At 34.6% G+C, this 20,221-nt stretch overlaps 4 protein-coding genes across 7 annotated transcripts in view; 2 read left to right on the top strand and 2 right to left on the bottom strand.

Annotated features, from left to right (window-relative positions):
* Window positions 1-2,009: 2,009 nt before the first annotated feature.
* On the bottom strand, window positions 2,010-3,113 carry MED20 (Mediator complex subunit 20). The gene is made up of 2 exons (XM_014239150.3): window positions 2,966-3,113; window positions 2,010-2,883 (listed from the first exon to the last, which is right to left on the bottom strand). The coding sequence occupies exon 2, from the start codon at window positions 2,879-2,881 to the stop codon at window positions 2,135-2,137; it is 747 nt and encodes a 248-aa protein (XP_014094625.1). The 5' UTR covers window positions 2,882-2,883; window positions 2,966-3,113; the 3' UTR covers window positions 2,010-2,134.
* Window positions 3,114-3,830: 717 nt separating this feature from the next.
* Window positions 3,831-20,221, bottom strand: part of LOC106620606 (E3 ubiquitin-protein ligase siah-1) — a 31,137-nt gene continuing 14,746 nt past the window's right edge. The window contains exons 2-5 of one of the 3 annotated variants that reach the window (XM_036368652.2): window positions 7,619-8,950; window positions 4,837-5,418; window positions 4,139-4,749; window positions 3,831-4,079 (exon numbers count right to left, since the gene is read on the bottom strand). In XM_036368652.2, the coding sequence (XP_036224545.2) occupies window positions 4,028-4,079; window positions 4,139-4,749; window positions 4,837-5,418; window positions 7,619-8,809 (2,436 nt within the window). In that variant the 5' untranslated portion in view covers window positions 8,810-8,950 and the 3' untranslated portion in view covers window positions 3,831-4,027. Of the gene's footprint in view, window positions 4,080-4,138; window positions 4,750-4,836; window positions 5,419-7,618; window positions 9,119-20,221 lie in introns of those variants that run through there. The other 2 variants (XM_070109369.1, XM_036368654.2) reach the window with 2 other exon arrangements.
* LOC106620608 (uncharacterized) lies at window positions 10,007-12,847 on the top strand. Of its 2 annotated transcripts, XM_014239151.3 has the most exons (4): window positions 10,012-10,358; window positions 10,556-10,690; window positions 12,225-12,432; window positions 12,517-12,847. In XM_014239151.3, exons 1-4 carry the CDS (start codon window positions 10,098-10,100, stop codon window positions 12,837-12,839), a joined length of 927 nt encoding a protein of 308 aa, XP_014094626.3. In that variant the 5' UTR covers window positions 10,012-10,097; the 3' UTR covers window positions 12,840-12,847. The 2 variants fall into 2 exon arrangements, with proteins under 2 accessions (XP_069965472.1, XP_014094626.3); XM_070109371.1 differs by lacking the exon at window positions 10,556-10,690 and having other exon boundaries at window positions 10,007-10,358.
* Window positions 14,815-17,127, top strand: LOC106624762 (uncharacterized). The gene is made up of 4 exons (XM_036372053.2): window positions 14,815-15,133; window positions 15,317-15,451; window positions 16,342-16,549; window positions 16,626-17,127. Exons 1-4 carry the CDS (start codon window positions 14,873-14,875, stop codon window positions 16,946-16,948), a joined length of 927 nt encoding a protein of 308 aa, XP_036227946.2. The 5' UTR covers window positions 14,815-14,872; the 3' UTR covers window positions 16,949-17,127.

Raw genomic sequence — 20,221 nt, forward strand, 5'->3', positions numbered from 1 at the left:
AATTAAGAAAATGCATAAATTTAATTGCGGCGAACAATTTTGAATATATAATATAAAAGCAAAAAAAATAAAAAATAAATAAATAAAATTATCACCAAAAATTGAAACAAAAGCAGCGGTTTCTAAAACAGAAAGTCAAGAATTCTACATTTTAGCCGAAGTGAAAAATGCATGCGCACAAAGTCACAAAGAGCAAATAGCGCGAGAGCGTTAGGCAACAGAGTTAGCTCAGCTATATTTAAAGCTACAAATATGTATTTTGTTTGGTAGCGTGGCAATACTATTTTATTGCGTAACAAAAAATTACAAATTTACAATTATTATAGTACAGAATTGGTTATTCGAAAAAAAAATTACAATTAAAAGCACGTGCAAAGAATTTGCATTATTTCGCTACTCAATTTTAATATAAAATATGTATTGTACTTGCAACAGTGGTGTAAAGAGGTTTTCTCACAAATTGTAGTTTTAATAAAAAAAAGAGCTAAATTACTTATAAAATTTAAAGAACGGCGATAAAGCAGCAAAACAAATTTTTAGCATGCGTGCGTATTTCGTGAGCATAACAAAGAGTGTTATATTTTGGCTGCTGCCTACTTTTAGGCTGTTAAATTAGTTTGAAAAGTGTAATTTTAGAGTGAAATAATATAAATAATTATTTTTTTATGTTTAATAATTTTTTTTTAAATTTATTTTTTATTACTTTTAAATTATGTTTCGTTTCACAAATTTATGATTTTCAACAAACATTTTAAATGTCTTATAATATTTTTTTTTAATTGCAAAAGTCACAAACCTTTTTCAAACCTAAAAAAAAATATAATTTCACTTAAGTTTTCATTTAAGCTCTTTGTTATGCTCACTAAGAAAACATTTTTATACATAATATAAATTTAAAAATGCGAAAACTAAATCTGCGCGCAATTTAGCAATTGAAATTTCATTTATGTGTGCAGAAGTTTTGCAAAAAATGCGTAATATTCTTACATACATATGTATGTGTATAAAAGCGAAACTCCATAAATGAAACAATTTTAATTTAGACAGTTTATGCTGAAGATATACAACCAATTCAACAAAAAAAAAACACTGCTGTAGAGAAAAAAATATTAAATGTGCATTCTTTTCTCTCAGTGTATGTAACATAGCCTTTCGAAATAACGAAAATCACATGACATTAAAAAAATCAACACTATTATACATAATTCATAAATATATCTCAGAAGAAATGCAAAATTTTGTGAACAAAAAGTTTGGCGCAAGCGTGAATTATCGCAACAACAATGTGGATTGTAATTACTTTTTACTACTTTTCAGTTTTGGAACTTTGTTTTCTTCTTTTTTTTTAGATTATATTGTGATAAGGAAATTTATGCATACTTTAAATAAATTAAAATTTGGCTAGAAAAATTGGCTACTTATTTTCGTTTAATTATCTACGATAAATAATCTACTTAAATTTTTCTAATGTTTATTGCAATTGTAAACTAAAACAAAAAAAATTAAAAATTAAAGCAAATTGTAGCGCTGCGCTACGCGTAGCCTTTTTATTGCAAACTATTGATAAATCGCATACTATAATATTTACTTACTAATAATTATATTTTTTAATTAAACGTTATTACTATACATTTGCATATACCTAAATGCATATGTACAAGCATGTATCTTTAATTATATATACATATATAAACTATGGTATAATAATATGCATATGTCTGTTGCATATAAGCATACTACATACATACATGTATTTCATACAAAATTACTTACCAAGTAAAAATAAAAATAAAGTTCGTACTACATATTGCAAATATTGAAGAATTATATATGAAAGTGTTTTATTTTTAATGTGTTTTTGGAATTTACGAAGACTTGGGTGTATGTAAACAGCACAATCGTATCTAAAGTATCGGCAAAACAATTATTGTATCATTATTTGCATCGCAGCAAATGAGACAAACAAAAATCAAGGCAGGCATCATGCATTTTGTGGAAAATAAACAACATTTTATTTATAAAAAGTTTAAACTTTGTTGTTTTATTTTCTGATACAACATTACATCATTGCTTAACTTAATTAATTTAAATACATTACTTAAAATTAACACAAACCCAAAGCCGACTATTAGCACTAAAGCCGCATGCGTTGATTGCCACCCTGCATATTGGCCGCTGCATTTTGCGCTGATGCCGCGCCACCCGATGCACCGCCTGCCACAGGCAACACATTTTGTTTGCGATAATTTGTAAAACTTTCCAAATACTGATTAATCGTATCAATTGGCTCGTACACTTCGTTTTGTTTGGGATGTATCTGCTGTTGGCCCATCGTATTCATTATTTGTTGTGAAAAATATGCTGGATACTCCTTGGCGATTTGCATACCAAGGAAACCTTGCAATGTTTCGCGTATCATTTCCCAACAATATGAAAGCACTACACATGGTCGGTATTCGATCTCAATGAGTATGCCCTTAAAGTTTTCCATCATTGTGACTGAACCTAACTTGATAAGAAAATCACCGTATTCAAAGCGTGCACCTTTTGATTCAATCTTTGTTTGCTTTTTAGATGTATAGACTGAAGTCATTTTTAGCATGAGTAAATCGAATAGGTTGTCTGCCACTAATGGTATTTGTTTGCCAGCACCGTTGTCTAATATGGAAAATGTGGATGCGGGATATTCGGAATCGTGGAGTACATGTACAGTTTTGGCAGGACCATGTTGTGGTGTGGAAATGTATGTTTCGCAATCGACCAGGAATTGACCGGTGTGTATTGCGCCCAATGCCAAAAGCCGCTTGGTGAGGTAGTCAATAGCCTGAGCGCCAGTTTTGCCTTCTGGTATCTGATATGGCAGCAATACAGTAACGCCCATTGCTAAGGCATGTACGAAAAATATGAATGACGATTTGGAAACTGTTAAAATATTTAATTTGTCTTAAAAATATAAATTATATACCTTAAATTTATCGAAGCCGTTTTGTTTGGAAATACAAATTTAACAATTACCGTGCAAACTATCAGCTGTTGAAGCGGAACAAAATGGTATAGTAGTGGAACACAGCACGAATAAGAGTATTGAGAATAATTTTCAAAACAGCTGTCTCCAGATAACCGGAAAAACAATAATATATCCAGGATAAAGCTGCTACCTGAGCAGAAATTCAAAACGATTTGTTGGAACATATAGATTAAACATTTAACAATATAAGTCATATCATTTCTTATGCATATATATGTATATATATAATTCTATGCATATAATAAGCGATCAAGTGTACCTAGTCTTGCCATAAATTCTGTTACAAAGTTTACAATGCATATAGCAAGGACAAATCCGCAGAAAACAGACTTGTTATGTTTTTTTATAATTTATATACAGCGTCTACTTATATTTAACAATCAGTGCAGTGTTTGGTTTCACTTATTTTCAATGGAGAGGGGAACTAAAGAAAATCGTACTGCGGTAATTGTTTACATAAGTGTGGGAAAAGCGCAAGTGAAATTTATGAGCTTCTCAAAAAAATTTAATATTCGAGAGTGTTTGTTTACATTTTTTATTGTGTTTTCCAAACAGCTACAGTTGATGACACAAAAAGAAGCGGACGAAGACGACCATTTCCTCGCTTGTTTTGAATTAAAAATAGTACGCGAACGCATTCGTAGAAATCCACACATGGTCGGTATTCAACATAAGTACAATTATGATAATTCAAATGAATTCTAACTCTATTAAAAAATTAACTATAATTTTATCGTTATAATAGCCTGAACGCGTAGAAGTCTCATTAAAAACTAACTTAGCCAAAATAATACATAAACTCTGTTATTTTAATTATTTATTGTATTAAATACACACATAGAACATATATACATAAATATGTATGGTATTATTAAATTTGGAACTAATATTGTACGTACTCATAAGATATGTGGATACTGATTTTTGCTGTAATTTCTTATTTTACTCATGCATTAGTGTTTAAGAAACAACCACAAAAACCAAAACCCATTATTGGCATCAATACAAATCCTTGAGTTTTGTAACACATCTACGCAGACATGTAAAAATTCTGAAAGAAATCTAATTTTGAGTGTTCACACATTTGCTATCACTGCTACTGTACACTACTTGCTGTCTTTAACATCGGTAGCCGTCTTCTTGTTAAATATTTGTGGTGTCTTAAAACCACGGAAACTTTTACGCAGCGAGTTGGTCACACGCTTCTTGTAGCTCGTACTAGTACTGGTTACTGAAATTTTATCATCCGGCACGAATCTCCGATCAAGTCTATGCAAACTGCCCGCCTCATCGGTGGTGTTGCTCTCATTGGAATTGTTTTTCAAAAATTTTCTATTAAAATGTAATTGTGGTGTGCCCCATTTCTTTGCTATAAATGCTTCGAATTCCGGATCGCTTTCGGAGCCGCTTTCATTACTGGAAAATGTTCCTTTGTAAATGCTTTTAACTTTTACCCGCTCACCTGCTGTTTCACTCACGCCTGCAGCCGATTGTGCGCCAACGCTATGCGGTGTGTCGGCAGTACCGTTATCCACAAACGGTATGTCATCCAATTTACGCGTAAGAATCACCTCTGCTGGCACACCCTTCAGATTAACACCTTCGATTTGTGTCTGCTGGAAATCGGTCGGATGTATACCGGTGTGAGGACTGTTGCGCAACGAATTCCGCACTTTACGCGGCGTCTTTATCTCCACAATGCGCACGCGGTAATGCAGTAACTAAAAGGAAGCACATTTTTAAAATCAATATAGACTCAAAAAAAAAAATTTTAAAAATAAACACAAATATATTTTCAAGTTGCTTACCCGATCCTCATCGATGAATTTAGCGAGATCCGTTAGCGTCATGCTAATGCAAGTGCCCTCCGCCAATATGTCCTTATCATACTCACTATGCACCGGATACTTTTGCGTTATGGCAATGGCTTCATTCTCCTGATGCACAATTGTCACCTCGAAGGCGTAATTGTGCTTCTTCTCCTTCACGGTTGATGTGCAGGCCATGGTGAAGAGTATACGCTCCTTATCATGCACTTCATAAAAATTGAACATCTCATCGAACACAATGAAGACATAGTAACCGGTAAGCGGTTTCTGCTTCACGCCCATATTCCAAATCATATCGGTCGTTTCTGTGGTGAACACTTTATCGGCATGCTCCTTCTCCAGATGATCCTTCCAGTGCGCTTCGCGACCCGCCCATTCGCAATCGCCCCACACACGACCCATAAAGCATTTCATCGGCTTGTAGATGCATTGCTTCTCATGCCAGCTCAGCAGATCGATTTGCAGGCGCACTGTACAGCCGCCCGAGGCATTCGAGCAACGGAAATGTGCCTTGGAGCAGAGCGCTTCGACGGTGAGCGAGCGTATATTGGTGAAGGGTTCCTGTGAAGAGAGGTAGACGGCATAAGTGAGTTACAAGTTTTGTAGACAAGTACAACTAAAATTTCAAGTGGGTCTCTTTACGTCAGCGATAAGTGTTTTGAAGTTGTGCTATCAGTTAGTGTATGGATATATTATATGGTAGGTGTACAGTAATTCTTTCGACCTTGCCTTTATCATCGATTTCCTTTCAAATTTTAGATAACTCAAAATAAAATCTAAACGGAGAAATAAATTGAAAACGATAAAAAAAACTTCAATTTTTTACGCGACTCTTTGCTGCATTAAAGTGTGCCAAGATAAGATTGCAGTAAAAAAAGCCGCAAACTTAACTTATGTGGCGCGATAATGTGTAAATTTTGTCGGCTAATTGTGCGGAAGAGTCTATATTTCGTTCTCTATGTGCCGTTAAGATATTAGATTGTTATGCAAAAGAAGAGCAGTATTGACAAGCATTTTTATATATATGTATTTACTAAACTCGTATATATACTAGAGAGTTTAATTTTGTATACGTGGACTTCCGTCAATTTTTCAAGAATATTTTTGTTCCAAACTATTTTGTTCAAAAAACAACAAGTTTCAAGTTTATTATTAAATTAGGCACATATAGAGAGAAACCACTTTATATATTATTATTATTTTTTTTTAACTCGGAAAACGCTCTTTTGAAATTTTAACTTCGCTAATGTGACGTAATTAATGCATTAAATATTTGTAAACACTGTGGGAACCATCTGGCGGGATTTTCTGACATAAATAATAAAGGATTTTTCAAATTAATATTAAATTTAGAATATCTTATCATCAATAAGGATCGCTTTGTAGACAGTCGGGTTCATATAACATATTGCACTCATATCTAAGGAAATTGTATTCAGAATCAATATATTATATAAGCTCAATAGCAACAATAATTACTTCGGCATAAAAAAAACATTGGAATTGGAAAATATTAATTTTTTAAAGCAAAACCAAAAACTCTATATAAAAGTTTGTTTTGTTTGTTTGTTTGGTATATTAAGTTTGCCATGAAGTTTGTAACGTCCAGAAAGAGAAACCGAAGACCCTATAATATATACATAACCTATATATGTATACAAAAATGATCAGCGTGACGAGCTGAGTCGATTTAGCCATGTCCATCTGTATGTATCTATATACGTGAACTAGTCTCTCAGTTTTTAAGATATCGATCTGAAATTTTGCACATGTCTTTTTCCCCCAAGAAGCTGCTCATTTGTTGGAACCACCGATATCGAACCACTATAAGATGTAGCTGCCATATAAACTGTTCGCTTAAAATCAAGTTTTTGTATGGAAAACTTGTTTATTTGACAGGATATCTGCACGAAATATGACATAGATTATTGTCCAAGGTAACGCTAAAATCTCCGTATAAATTGTGCAGATCCGACCACTATAGCATATAGTTGCCATAAAACAGATCGTTCAAAATCAAGTTAGAAATCTGTTTGTACCATTTTATGCTACAAGAAAAGCACCTCTGAAGGGTATTATGGCTTCGGTGCAGCCGCAGTTAAAGTTCTTTCTTCTTTAACATAAATTATATTTTGTCACTGATTTAAAGAATACATATATATATATATATTATATAATGGAAAAATAAAAACAAAATTATATCAGCTCATCGGCAAAACGGCAAAAAAACTATTGACGTCAAGCTAAATCAAATAATTATATTTACCGACATTTTAAGTATATAAAATACATATTGACACCTTTAATGCTGATAAAGCAAACAAAAAGTGCGGTAATATTGAAAACTTGCTGGGAAAAGCCGGCGAAAGCAAATGGAAACGTGGGAAATGGAACGTGTAGGAACACAGTTTAAATTTACGAATTGTGCTGTCTAAAATGTGCAAGAAAACAAATTTCACTATCAAAAGTTTTAAAAGAGGAATATTAATTAAATTTTGAAGCATTAAATCCGCATAAATTTAGATTACACTATAAAAACTTGAGCGTCACAATTCGTGTCCACCTTATAGGAATTGACACGAATTTATATCCCTATAATGAATGTCAACTCAGCGTTCTGCCACAAAACTATTAGGAGAAAGTTACAGCCGGCTCTCTATGAACTTATATAATTAAATTATCCGTTGTTAGTGTTGTAATAAGTTTTAATATTTCCGGTGAGAAACTAGAAAATTAAAAGCGCAAATATTTAACCACTTACCTTACACAGCGGACAGAGTAAGAGCACGCGAGTGCACTGCTGACAGATACTGTGACCCGTCTTGCATAATAAAATCGGTGACTTCATCGGATAGGCACACCCAGGGCACTTAAGTTCCTCAATCAGACGTTCATAGTGATTTATTGAAATCTGTTTGGGTGCCTCCGGTGATAGTGAGACCGGTCGCTCTACTACGCGACGCAACGTCGGCACCGGTTCTTCACGCAGCTGTACGGTGGCCACTTTGATCGGTTCCGGCAATACAGTGCTCGTAATCAAAGTTGTGGCTTTTGTTGTTGGCGAGTTGTGGGGGCTCCAGGCAGCCGCGGCTGTTAAAGGTGATGTGGGTGTTGAAATTGTTGTTGGTGTGGGTGTAGCAATCGGTGCAAGCGTTGCTGCTGCTGCTGCTTTGGTTGGCGTGGTCGGCACCGATGTGGCGGAATACGAGCGCTGATCACCAATACCAATGCTACGTGCACGACTCAACATAGGCGGTTTGGGTGGCGGCGAACCGGGCGAACGCGGTAGTGTTGCATATTTCGTAGCTGAAAAGTTTGCTGCTGTCGCCTTTGTATGACCGTTGAGCTCGGTTGCACTGTTGCTACCCAATTTGTTGCCACCAACATTTTGTTGCTCTTCGCGTGTGTGTATACGCGTCTCGCTAAGTACCGTTTCGGCGCCATTAATCGTTTGTGTCTTGGTTTCCGTTTCGGTTTTCTCATCGATCGTGTACTCGCTAATCGTGTTGTTGAGAAAGAGTCGTCGCTTCTCATTGATCTTCTCGATATTCTTCAAATGCCCGATTATTTTCAGATCCTCACTGTGATCGTTGAGTAAACTCTTCGTATTACCATTGACGATCGCTGTTGTTGTTGTGGTAGTTGTTGCATCCTTTTGGCTAGTACTGGCTACGGGAATATCAGCTTCGTTTTGGTTGTTCTTATTCGCAGCGCTTTTGGGCTCACCGTTTGTTGTCGCTGTTGTTGTTGTGGTGGTGGTTGAGTCGTTCTGTGATTTCGCTGTCTGCGGCACCGACGTGTCACTGCTGGAGTTGATGGTGACTTTGGTGCTGTTGCTAGTGCTGGAAATACTGCTAGCATTAGAGAGACTTGTGGTAGACACTACACTCGCAATAGTCGTGTCTTCGTTGCCATTGAGATCACCGATTGGCACTTCGTGTATAGTGTTCATTGTTTTCCCAATTTTTTGCTTTTACACAAATTGCAAATTTTATTTCAATAAATTTTTGAAAGTTTTCTGTTTTTACTCTGCGATCTTTTCATAAACGGTTGTTACGCACTCAATGAGTGTAAATACCGTACGCTTACTGCTCTGTTGGCAAAGTGAATTTTAAATTGTCGTTTTGATTAAATTTTTTGCCTCGAATTTGTATGTCGAACCAACTTAATCAGACGTTCGCCAAGTTGTTAGTATTTTTTTTTTTATCTCTAAGATACCTTATCAAATGCGGTCTGAGATCGCAGTACAACCCAACACCCGACCGCTGCCGTCGACATGTCGGCAAACTAACGACAGGTGAGGCGTGTCAACGGTAATCGATAACATGCTAAGTAAACATCAGCTGAATGAAGTGTTTCTCATTGTGTTATTGCCGGCAGAAAGCTACAACTAAGCTTTCTACTCATTTACTCATTTGAATCTAGATTCAAGAAACAGCTGAGCGTAAATTGCATATATCTCTTGCTATCAGCTAAGCGTGTGGTGTGGAAAAGCTTCAAGTAAACACCTAAGGCTGAAATGCTTGTCACCAACGACTGTCAGGGGATAATTTTACCGGTAGAATTAATACATCTCTTGCTAACATTGTAAACAGTATTATCAGCGTTGTGCTAATAGATTGTGTAAATAACATTAAATGACCGTGTTTATTACCACTATCCCGAGAGTAGATATCAAAGCAAAAAATAATAAAAAATATTGTGAAAAAAAAATATAAAGTTGTTTGTTTGATATAGCACTTAGGAAAAAAAATACTACATTCCCTGAAAGTTAAATTGTCACAATACCCTCAACGAAATGTTTTTCTTTATACAACTGTATAATTGTAAAAACCTAAATAGATCTTATTCAGCTGTCTTTCAAGTGGGCATTACTAGCTTGATTAGAAAGCTCTCTTAGCATTTCTGATCTGTAATAATTTTTTTTTCGGAAAACTGACAGAAATCTATCGGTTGACAACTCATAAGATAATCGCTTGCCATATTATACCCGTATGCGACTAAATTCGTTTTCCATCGTGTCAAAAAAAAAGCCATTTTTTTGTTGAGCAGTGTTTATTAGTCATGTTTATCGCTAATAAGCCTTTGTCAATAAAATATATTTATTTTATATAAAAGTATAAATACACCGTAGAAATCTATGTATGATTTTATTCGTATATAAATGCATTGTGAGAAGAAATCTTTACATATACTTTATCCAAGACAGACGTGAGTGGTGGACCATTGCATAATTAAGTATGTCTGCTCGTAAAATACCGCATATTCTGAAGCTCTCGGCTAAGGAGCAGAAGGAGTTCTTCAACTCCTTCGATGTAGTAATGTGTGATTGTGATGGTGTTATGTGGATGATTGCTTCACCGCTGCCCAGAACGGGTGAAGCGGTGAATGCACTGAAGGCGGGTGGCAAGCAAGTGCTCTTTGTGACCAATAACAGTATGCGCTCGGATGACGATTATGTGCATAAGTTCGTCGGGATCGGAGTAAAGGATTTTCAAAAGGTGAGCCACACTCTTTTTCGGTTGTTAGTTGGCTTTGTGTGAGATCGTATCGTACTATAATGCGAATTTTAAACATGTGCCGTGGGTTAAAAAAAAACTTAAATAAAATAAGAACACAAAATCAGTGTTAAACACTTTTTTCGTGGACCATGTGCATATGTTTGCTAATAATTTGTATATTTCCTTATTTGAACTAGAACGACATTATGCATCCAGTAAAATCCATGTTGTACTATATAAAGAAGCATAATATAAAGCAGCCGATCTTCTCATTATGCAGTGCCCCCGGTACGGAAATGCTGCGTAGAGCAGGCGTCGATGTGAGAACTTTGGTATGTACAATATTATAAATATTCACAAAAATGTATGTATGTATATTAGGTTGTCCGTTGTTACTCAAGTTGACTTTTGTTTTGCTGACGCCCCCTAAAGTTTCAGATTTTGTCCAAAAAAATTTTTTTTTGTGGAATAAGTTCTTTATTTTCAAATTGAACCGTGTTTCCACCATGTTATCTTTACGATATATTTAACAGTGGCTATTTTGATATTTGGCATTAAATATTGTATCTCCAAAGCAATAAACCTTATAACGTTGAAAAAATATATTCCGACAGAAAAGTTTGCGCTCTACAAAAAAGGCTTATTGTTTTTTTCCAGAAAAACATTAATTTAAACGTTATACACAGTTAAAGTTATACATCAAATGTACTGAGCATTCTATTTGATGCAATCGCACATTGTTATGAGAAAAAGATGCCACCGAGAGCTTGATAAGTTAAGACCGATTTCGATAATTTTTAGACGTGAGATGGCATGCCTTGAGGGCACTATTTATGCAATGTTTATTCCTAAGTCTTGCTGTTCTACTTGATTTATATATATTGCAAAGTGAAAGAAGATGTTGGAAGTTTTAGGTGTTATAAACAACCTTTAAGTGACCAAACTATAATACGTTGTAACAACAAGTAGCGTACATACTTGTAGTAAAGCTGAATGAAAATTTCGTTTTTTGCAGTTTTTAATGTCACAAGTTTATACAAATAGTTTGGTTATCAGGTTCGTCGCCTGATGTTGGTAAAGACTTCGTTAGGATTTATATCTCTAGATAGTTAATCTCCTTTTCTCTAAACTCACAATGTTGCACTTGATGGAGATTTGTTTTACTCCGCTTGGGTGAACTTAATCAAAATGTAAACACCACTCACCGTTAATAGTGCTCTCTTCAGAATTTCACAAAATTGCGTTAAGCAATTAAAATGTGATATACATATGTACATATAGATGTGATCTCAGAGCAGAAAAATGCCAAATTTTTATCAAGATTCATGAAATTGCGAATATGTATGAACAAATAATTTTAGCATAGTCCAAACTTTGAGGTACTTAGAAATCCCGATTTCCATCTGAAACTCATTACTTACAAGCATATATAATATCTTTAGGGAGTTCCGAATATATATTCTTGAAAGAGTTTAAAAAAAAGTGTAGAATGAAGCAGCCATGTGCATGAAGCTCATTTGGTCCATTCACATGAGTTAGGTTGTTGGACACAGATTAGGGTCCTGTCCGCTGTAGCATTCTTCGTAACGGTTTAAGGGGAAGCTTTATGATACAAGGAATTACCAAAAAAATGTAGTACAAAAAGTATTTTACTAAAGACATGTAAAGGGTGAATAATACAATAACAAAAATAATTAGAGGTATAGATATTTTGTATAAAAAATTTTCATATAAATCAGACACCAATCAGACTTATTAGACCTTGCCTTCACATATTCTGACCTAACCTCAATCGAAAAAATTCGCAGACTTTTTAAATCACTTTATTAATTTGTATAATTATATATCTCTTTTTCATTCTTTAAGGACACCAATGAAGACATTACACCCAATAATTTGGGAAAAATCACAGAACCGGAACAAAAAATGGGCGCTGTTTTGTTTGATATCAAATTGGATTTAACTTATCCACAATTGGCAGCGGCCACACGATATCTTGCAGACAAAGACTGTCAATTTATTGCTGGTGGCACAGATTGGTTATTACCGATGACGAAAGATCTAACGGTGCCAGGTTTGTTTGACACACAGAAACATATATATACTTGTATATTCCTATAATGACACATTACTTAACCGAGTTTATATTTGTCTTTAGGATTTTGCGATTTCCTCGCCACTCTTAAGCGCTTCACAGGACGAGAGCCGACAATAGTAAGCAAACCGGCAGTTTTGCTTGGTGAAATTTTGAAGGATGTCTATAAATTGACCGATCCCAAGCGTTGTCTGTTTGTTGGCGATTCTCTGACGCACGATGTACGCTTCGGTCTGAATTGTGGCTTCCAAACCTTGCTCGTATTGAGCGGCAGCACACCCATAGATGAAATGTGGCAAGCAAGTGCGGAGGACCAACCTCATTTTTATGCGGATAGCATGGCCGATTTTATTGAATTATATGCTAATATAAATAAAAAGGCATAGTAATTAAATTTTTGTATTACAATTATTATTATTGTTAGAAAATATTGCGCGATTAAAAAAAATATTCACTTGAAATATTTCGACGGATGTTTCGAAAAGTTACTATTTCAAATTTGTTTGTGAGATCTAAATTTACCGAACTGTTTCATATAAACTTCGTCCGAAAACTTAACCGATAAATATTTTTTCATATGCTTGTGTGAACTGAACAACGAGTTCGCTTACATTTTTGTGTTTCCAATGGAATCGCGGCTACTAAATTGTTATAAATGTTGCAGATCTGTTTTGGGGAGTCTACTTTATCATGAACACAAGTATTTGACTGGCACAATGTATTTTGTGAAGGTCGTGAAGTCATCGATTACTTGCCTTATGCGAGTCCTCCATCCACCTCTGTTAAGGACGATGACTTCGAAAAAGTTAAAGAAACAGTGCTTGAAAATCGTCATGTTGGAAATAGAGATTTAGTAAAGTAAAGAATCTCAGCATCTCTCATGGATCGACGCAACACATTTCGGTTAATGTTTTTGGGTTTTGAAGAATTTCAATGCTTGGCTCGTACCAAAAGATCTGAGTCTTTTGCAAAACCGACGTCGATTATCTGTTAATGACGACTATCTATTAATAGAAAATTTAACCGAGGTATGTTACTCTAGCTCTACATTCTTTGGGGCAAAGCTTATACTATATAAAAATACAGGAAATGTAAAAATATTACTTAAAAATTAAATATTTCTAACTGAAATACAAATTTTCAAATTCGATATAGATATACAAATATATATGTATGTATGTATTTCCCAATTCTCACATATACTTGTACATACGTAATATAAGGGTTTTCGATAGCCTTCTTTTCTGATAATTTGTTTTTGTACCGAAAATTTATAAAATCTGATCAATTTATCCCAGGCTATCTGTATATATAAATACAGTCCGAGTTGTGATCACATTCCTTGTCAGAACCAGACGGCTTTCTTAATAACACATTTATGCGCCTGTTTCCAAATTCCTTTTCACAAATTCTTATCACCAAGTGCAGGCAAGTGCTCTCCTAACAAAAAAGTCACATCTGATGCAACAGTAAAAATTATATGGATAACTCAAAACTCATTGCTTTTATATCTCTCTTTGATTATGCGACAGATAGTTGCTTGTCTCTCTCCAAGGTTTGTTGCATAGAACACAGTTAAAGAGAGTAAAATATTATTGCTGGGTAAAGCATTTTTGTTAACTGTCGCTGTCCTGACACATCTAAATAGATATCACTATATTTTTAGCGAGTATATAGATTCAGAAAAAATTTCTTTTACTGAAAAACATTACTTTAGTTTTAAATTCTTATTATATCTACTCTACTACACATAATTATAATTTTTTTATGTTTCTAAGAAAATATGTAACATAAGAAATTTCTTCTAACAGTATTATTATTTATTTTGTTGAATAGTGTTGAGCCTCTGCTACTTTGGAAATTAAATTCAGCATTCACTATAATGCTTCAAACAGTCATCGACGAAAAACTGTAGACCGAATCAGCTGAGACGATAAAAACGAGTGAGCTGAGAGTAGATCTAACAGCTGTTTTAGCTTTTAAATTTATATTAAATATTTCTATTCCCCTGCAATTTTCAATGAATGACTCAATTCACTTTTATGCAGAGCGATATTTAAGGTATATCTCGTTTAAGAACATCAGCAAATTGTGTCACATCTAGGCCACAATTAAACGATGTTTCAACTGAATTAAATAAAGCAACCCATTTTCTTTGGAACTAGTTGTAGCAATCATGCCGAACATGATTAAAAAGTAAAATTTTTCTTTGCGTCAGAAATATATATTTTTTGTTGAGCAGTGTTACTAATAAACTCTCAGCTCTAATGAGCATAATGAACTAATCAAAAATATGAATATATACATATGTACATATGAAGCAAATGCCTTCGAGTATATTATAAATAAATTGAGTTGCGCAAAGAATAGTTTAGTGAGAATTTGTCTGTGAGACCGGTGAGTCGATCGTTGCACGATTATGTCTGCCCGCAAAGTACCGCATATTTTAAAGCTCTCCGCGCAGGAGCAGAAGGAGTTCGTCAACTCCTTCGATGTGGTGATGTGTGATTGTGATGGTGTTATGTGGCTGGTTTCTTCTTCGCTGCCCAAGACAGGTGAAGCGGTGAATACGCTGAAGGCGGCTGGCAAACAGGTGTTCTTTGTGTCCAATAACAGTGTGCGCATGGATGAAGATTATGTGAATAAGTTCACAGGGATCGGAGTGAAGGATATTCAAGCGGTAAATAGTACTGTTTTTGTTTTGTATTTTTGTGTGAGATAGATCGTCCTACAGTGCGTATACTAAACATGTGCTGTGGGCGTTAAAAAAAATGTCGAACAGAGCTGATCTAGTTGAAAAACTTCTGTGGTGGAAACGTGAATATGTTTTTTAATAAATTGTTTATTTCTTTACTTCAACTAGAACGACATCATGCATCCAGTAAAGTCCATGTTGTACTATATGAAGAAGCATAATATAAAGAAGCCAGTTTTTTCATTATGCAGTGGCCCCGGTAATGAAACGCTACGTCGTGGAGGCGTAGATGTGCGGACTTTGGTATGTATTATAAATATTCATTCAAAAGAATTGAACTATGCTCTGTCTCTGCTCAAAAACCATCACTCATATAGATAAAGAAAATGGTCGATCTATATATCTAAACCTAAAAATAGTTTGCTTATCAAGTTCACTGTCTGCTGTTGAGACTTAAAGACTTCTTAAAGATTTATGTCTTTAAATATCTTTGGATATTTAATCTCTCTCTGTAATCACATTTTCGGCACCGAATTGAGATTTGTCTTACTGCGCTTTTACCTCAACTTAATCAAAATGTAAATACCACACATTGCTAATAGTGCTCTCGTCAGAATTTCACTAATTCGCGTAAATCTACATACTATAATGTACATTTGTATGTCTGTACTTATAGAGCACTAGTGTTTTCCGAGTGGAATAATGCCAAGTCATGAATATGAGATACTTATGGCGCTACACTGTATTCATAATTAATAAAAACACAAATGTATATATATGTATCATATGTGTAAACAAATAAATTTTTAATAGGGAAATAACCCGCTAGTAAATTTTTGAAGTAGAACAAACCAGTTTCTATCTGAAACTTATTACTACCATGCTTATATCTTTGGGTCGTTCCGAAAATATAAGCTTGAAAGAGTTTAAAATATTTGACACATGAGCCAAGTTGTCAGACTCAGGCTAGTGTCCAGTTAAACACTGTTAATTCAAACTCTACATATAAGCTTTCGAAATCACATAAGTGTATAGATTTAATGAGTTTTATAAAATTCCACCACCATCCATACGTATTAATCACTCCCTTGACATATTCTTGACTTACCTGAATTAAAGAAAATAAAAATTCCGAGACATTTTTAAATTATTATCTTAATTTGTATAATTTTCGTCTCATTTCCTTTTACAAGGTCACTAAGGAGGACGTTGAATTATCTACTTTGGAAAAAGTTACAAGACCGGAACAAAAAATGGGTGCTGTTTTGTTAGATATTAATTTGAATTTAACTTATCCGCAAGTGGCAGCGGCCACACGATATCTCTCGGATAAAGATTGCCAGTTTATTGCGGGTGGTACAGATTGGTTATTACCGATAACGAAGGATCTAACTTTACCAGGTATTTTTCGCACTCGCAAACGCATACATAGGTATAACGACACGTTACTTAACCGATTTAATCTGTTTGTCTTTAGGATTTTGCGATTTCCTCGACACTCTTAAGCGATTCACAGGACGAGAGCCGACAATAGTAAGCAAACCGGCAGTTTTGCTCGGTGAAATTTTGAAGGATGTCTATAAATTGACCGATCCCAAGCGTTGTCTGTTTGTTGGCGATTCTCTGACGCACGATGTACGCTTCGGTCTGAATTGTGGCTTCCAAACCTTGCTCGTATTGAGCGGCAGCACACCCATAGATGAAATGTGGCAAGCAAGTGCGGAGGACCAACCTCATTTTTATACGGATAGCATAGCCGATTTTATTGAATTATATGCTAATATAAGTAAAAATGCTTAAGAATTGATTTTGTATGTACACGATATATGGTGTGTTCCCTCTGAATTAAATCTATCCTATATACGCACATATATAGGTTTTAAGTTATTCCGCTATTCAAGGCAAGGACAAATTCAAAAAATTAAAGATAAAACTCGATCCAATCGTTCTTAAATTATAAATTGTGTAACTACCCGAAACTAACTTTTTATATCTAACTCTATAACTATATTCGTGCGTAACTTAATTATTATTCCATTGTTCCAATTATCCGAAAATGATTTGGAATACTACTGTCTTTATTCGTCTTTCACAGTGTATGTCATTCATTTGAAGCGTAAACAACAAGAATTTTTTTCACCCAAATATGTCGAACTACTTGCCTGTAAAAGATTGTTTGCGAGAAGTTCTTCCTCATTACTTTAATATCAAGAAAAGCTCGCAGAATCTTCGGAAGTCACCATAGCAGCAATTGAAAAACGTTTAAAAGCAACCGGGTATTTTCCTAAGCAAAGAAATTGAGTGTTATATGAATTGAAGCCAAGAGACGTTGAAAGAGGAATTTGCTTGTCACTGCAGAAAACAGTCGTTTTTGCATCGGTTTGTGACTGGTGATGAAAAATGGATCCATTACAACCCTAAACGCATAAAATCATATGTGAAATCTGGACAACCCGCCAAATCAACGGCAAACCCGAATATCTATGACGCCACGGTAATGCTCTGTATTTGGCGGCATTAGAAGGGTGTGCCTTATTCTGATCTTCTAAAACAGGGTGACACATTATGGGGCACGCTACTGACAACAACTCATCAAATTGAATTGAACGATTACCGAAAAACGCAATAAATTCGCGACTAGCCATGAGGCAACAATTTTTCATGGAATATGGTTCATAACAAATCAGGGTATCGAAAATTGGCTTGCTTAAACCCATAAATCATTCGCCCATTGATCTATAGCACCCCACATAGTTTATTTTGTAATTAACGACGCTGCCCGTTCCGAAGATTTTTGGAGACTTCAAATTTATGTGAGGTCTTCGAGAGGTCATAGCCTCCAACTCTGACCACAAACTGTAGTCCACAGAATTAAAATCTGAACTTCTAGACGCAGGGCCCGCTCAGGGGAAAGATAATTTTCGCCGCCCTTTACATACACAAAGCGATATAAGTCATGAGATAGTTTTGTTGGGGGATGCTAAGTATACAAGTACCTACATAAAATACGTGATATTGTTGGGATTATATCTAACTATAATATTCACGTCAGTCTATTGGGCCTTCTGAGTGTTTTTATGTTAGTAAATTATTTACGAATATGACGAAAATTTGTCTCTAGGGCAGAACATTTTTGCTAGGGGTATTTTCAATAAGTAATGGAAAATTAGTACAATCTTTTGCTTATATATGATATTTAAAAAATGACGCGTTGTACGAATCTAGCTGAAGGGTATTCCTCCGAAAGTTTGAGGGAAATTCCCGTCACACATAAAATAGACTGAAAGTTGCCAGTTTAGAAATGTAAAATCAGCAGAAAATTCGGATGATTTTTTTTTGTATCATAGTTTCTACGTTCTAGTCTAGTTGGTGCCTTATTTCCTATTTAGGTATTTCTTCTTCTTAGTGTTCCACAACATTTCAAAAGTTTCGATACTTTACTCGATACCAGTGCCGTATCAGATTTATCGGTACCAAAGGAACGATACTAAACTATCGACATTGATAGGTATCAAGTACTTTTCAGTTTATTTTTAAAACGTCCGATTGAGTAATATTCGTAATATCAAATATTATCCGAGAAATTTCGGAACTTGGATTTTAGAACTTATCACTGAGACACTTCTTAATAATGGTATCAAACTAACTAAATTTCAATTTCGACGTATTAAATTGTCGGTACAAAAATAAATTAGCGCAACAGTAAAAAAGTAAATCAGGATTAAACCGTATTAAATCATTTTTTACTTAAGTGATAAAAATAAATCTACTTAATAGGAAAATAGGTACCAATCACGAGAAACTGGCAACACACACTCTAAACATAAGCTATTGTCTATATAGAAGGGTAATCGCCTACGACCCAAATCTAATGATGTGACTTAAATTTTGTTAAAAGTATCGATACCTCAAAAATATCGAACCAAAGGTTGAAAGATAGGAATAAGTAAATTTTGCCGACCCTCATTTTTTGCCACTTTGGGAAAATGCCCGGCTTGCACCTCCTTAGATCGGGCCCTGTCCAGACGGAATCTACTTCTTCAACAGTGACAAATTTTTCATTCGTAAAATTGATAGTTTCATGGCTTCAAGCGCGTTGTCAGAAAAGGACCATTGTACCGACGGTCGACTTTCATGTAGAGTTAAATTCACGTCATCAACTGTAGAAGTTTGCAAAAAACGATCAAAAATGCAGTAAACAAACATTCTCGAAATATTAAGTTTTATAAGAATTTCATAAATTTCACTTGCGCTTTTTTCCACCTTTGTAAAGCAATCACCGCCATTAGAATTTATTTAAATCTCCACTCCATTGTTAATAGCTTAAGCAAACACTGAACTTATTATTATATATGAGTTGACACTTCAAACAAATTATAATAAAATATAACGGCATTTCAACACATGCTTTAGTTATAAAATAAATTTTTTTTTTATTTGTGAATTGTTTTCTCGTTTAACATAATTAAGATATACGTACATATGTATGTAAACTATTCTATATTTTAAGTGAAGTCACTCTCAAAATGTTTGCTTCAAGAATCTTTTCAGTGATGTCTGTTGTATCGTTCGCCCAGTATCTGGCAAAGTAGCCGCAATGCCTGGCAACTCAACTGCCAATGCAGTTTTCTATTATCACCGTATCTTTTGCAGTATATATTACCGGTTTTAACTTTAAACATAACGGTGTCTACTTAATCCTTTGTTATATGATAAACAAATAAATTGCAATACAAAAATTTCGCGACTGTAAATTAAGATATATACGAGTATATGACTATCCAATTTTTTTAATTGGATCAAACTGGACACAATGTGCAAAATTTTTTTTTAAATTTATGATAATTCACATATTGACCGATATTAACCAGATTAACGAAAATGATTATAACATCTGATGAAATATGACCCGGACTGCGAAAAAATATAAATTTTCGAATTTCCGAATTTTAATACAAATAATTGTTTTCGGCTTTAAAATTGGCCTGAACCAATACAAACATGTCAACGTTTAATACAATTTTCCCTACATTTGCTATACGCTTTGTTTGCGTTGACCTCCAGTGCTTTTGT

The sequence above is a fragment of the Bactrocera oleae genome, chromosome 5 (assembly GCF_042242935.1).
Source record: "Bactrocera oleae isolate idBacOlea1 chromosome 5, idBacOlea1, whole genome shotgun sequence".
In the NCBI taxonomy this organism is placed as follows: domain Eukaryota; kingdom Metazoa; phylum Arthropoda; class Insecta; order Diptera; family Tephritidae; genus Bactrocera; species Bactrocera oleae.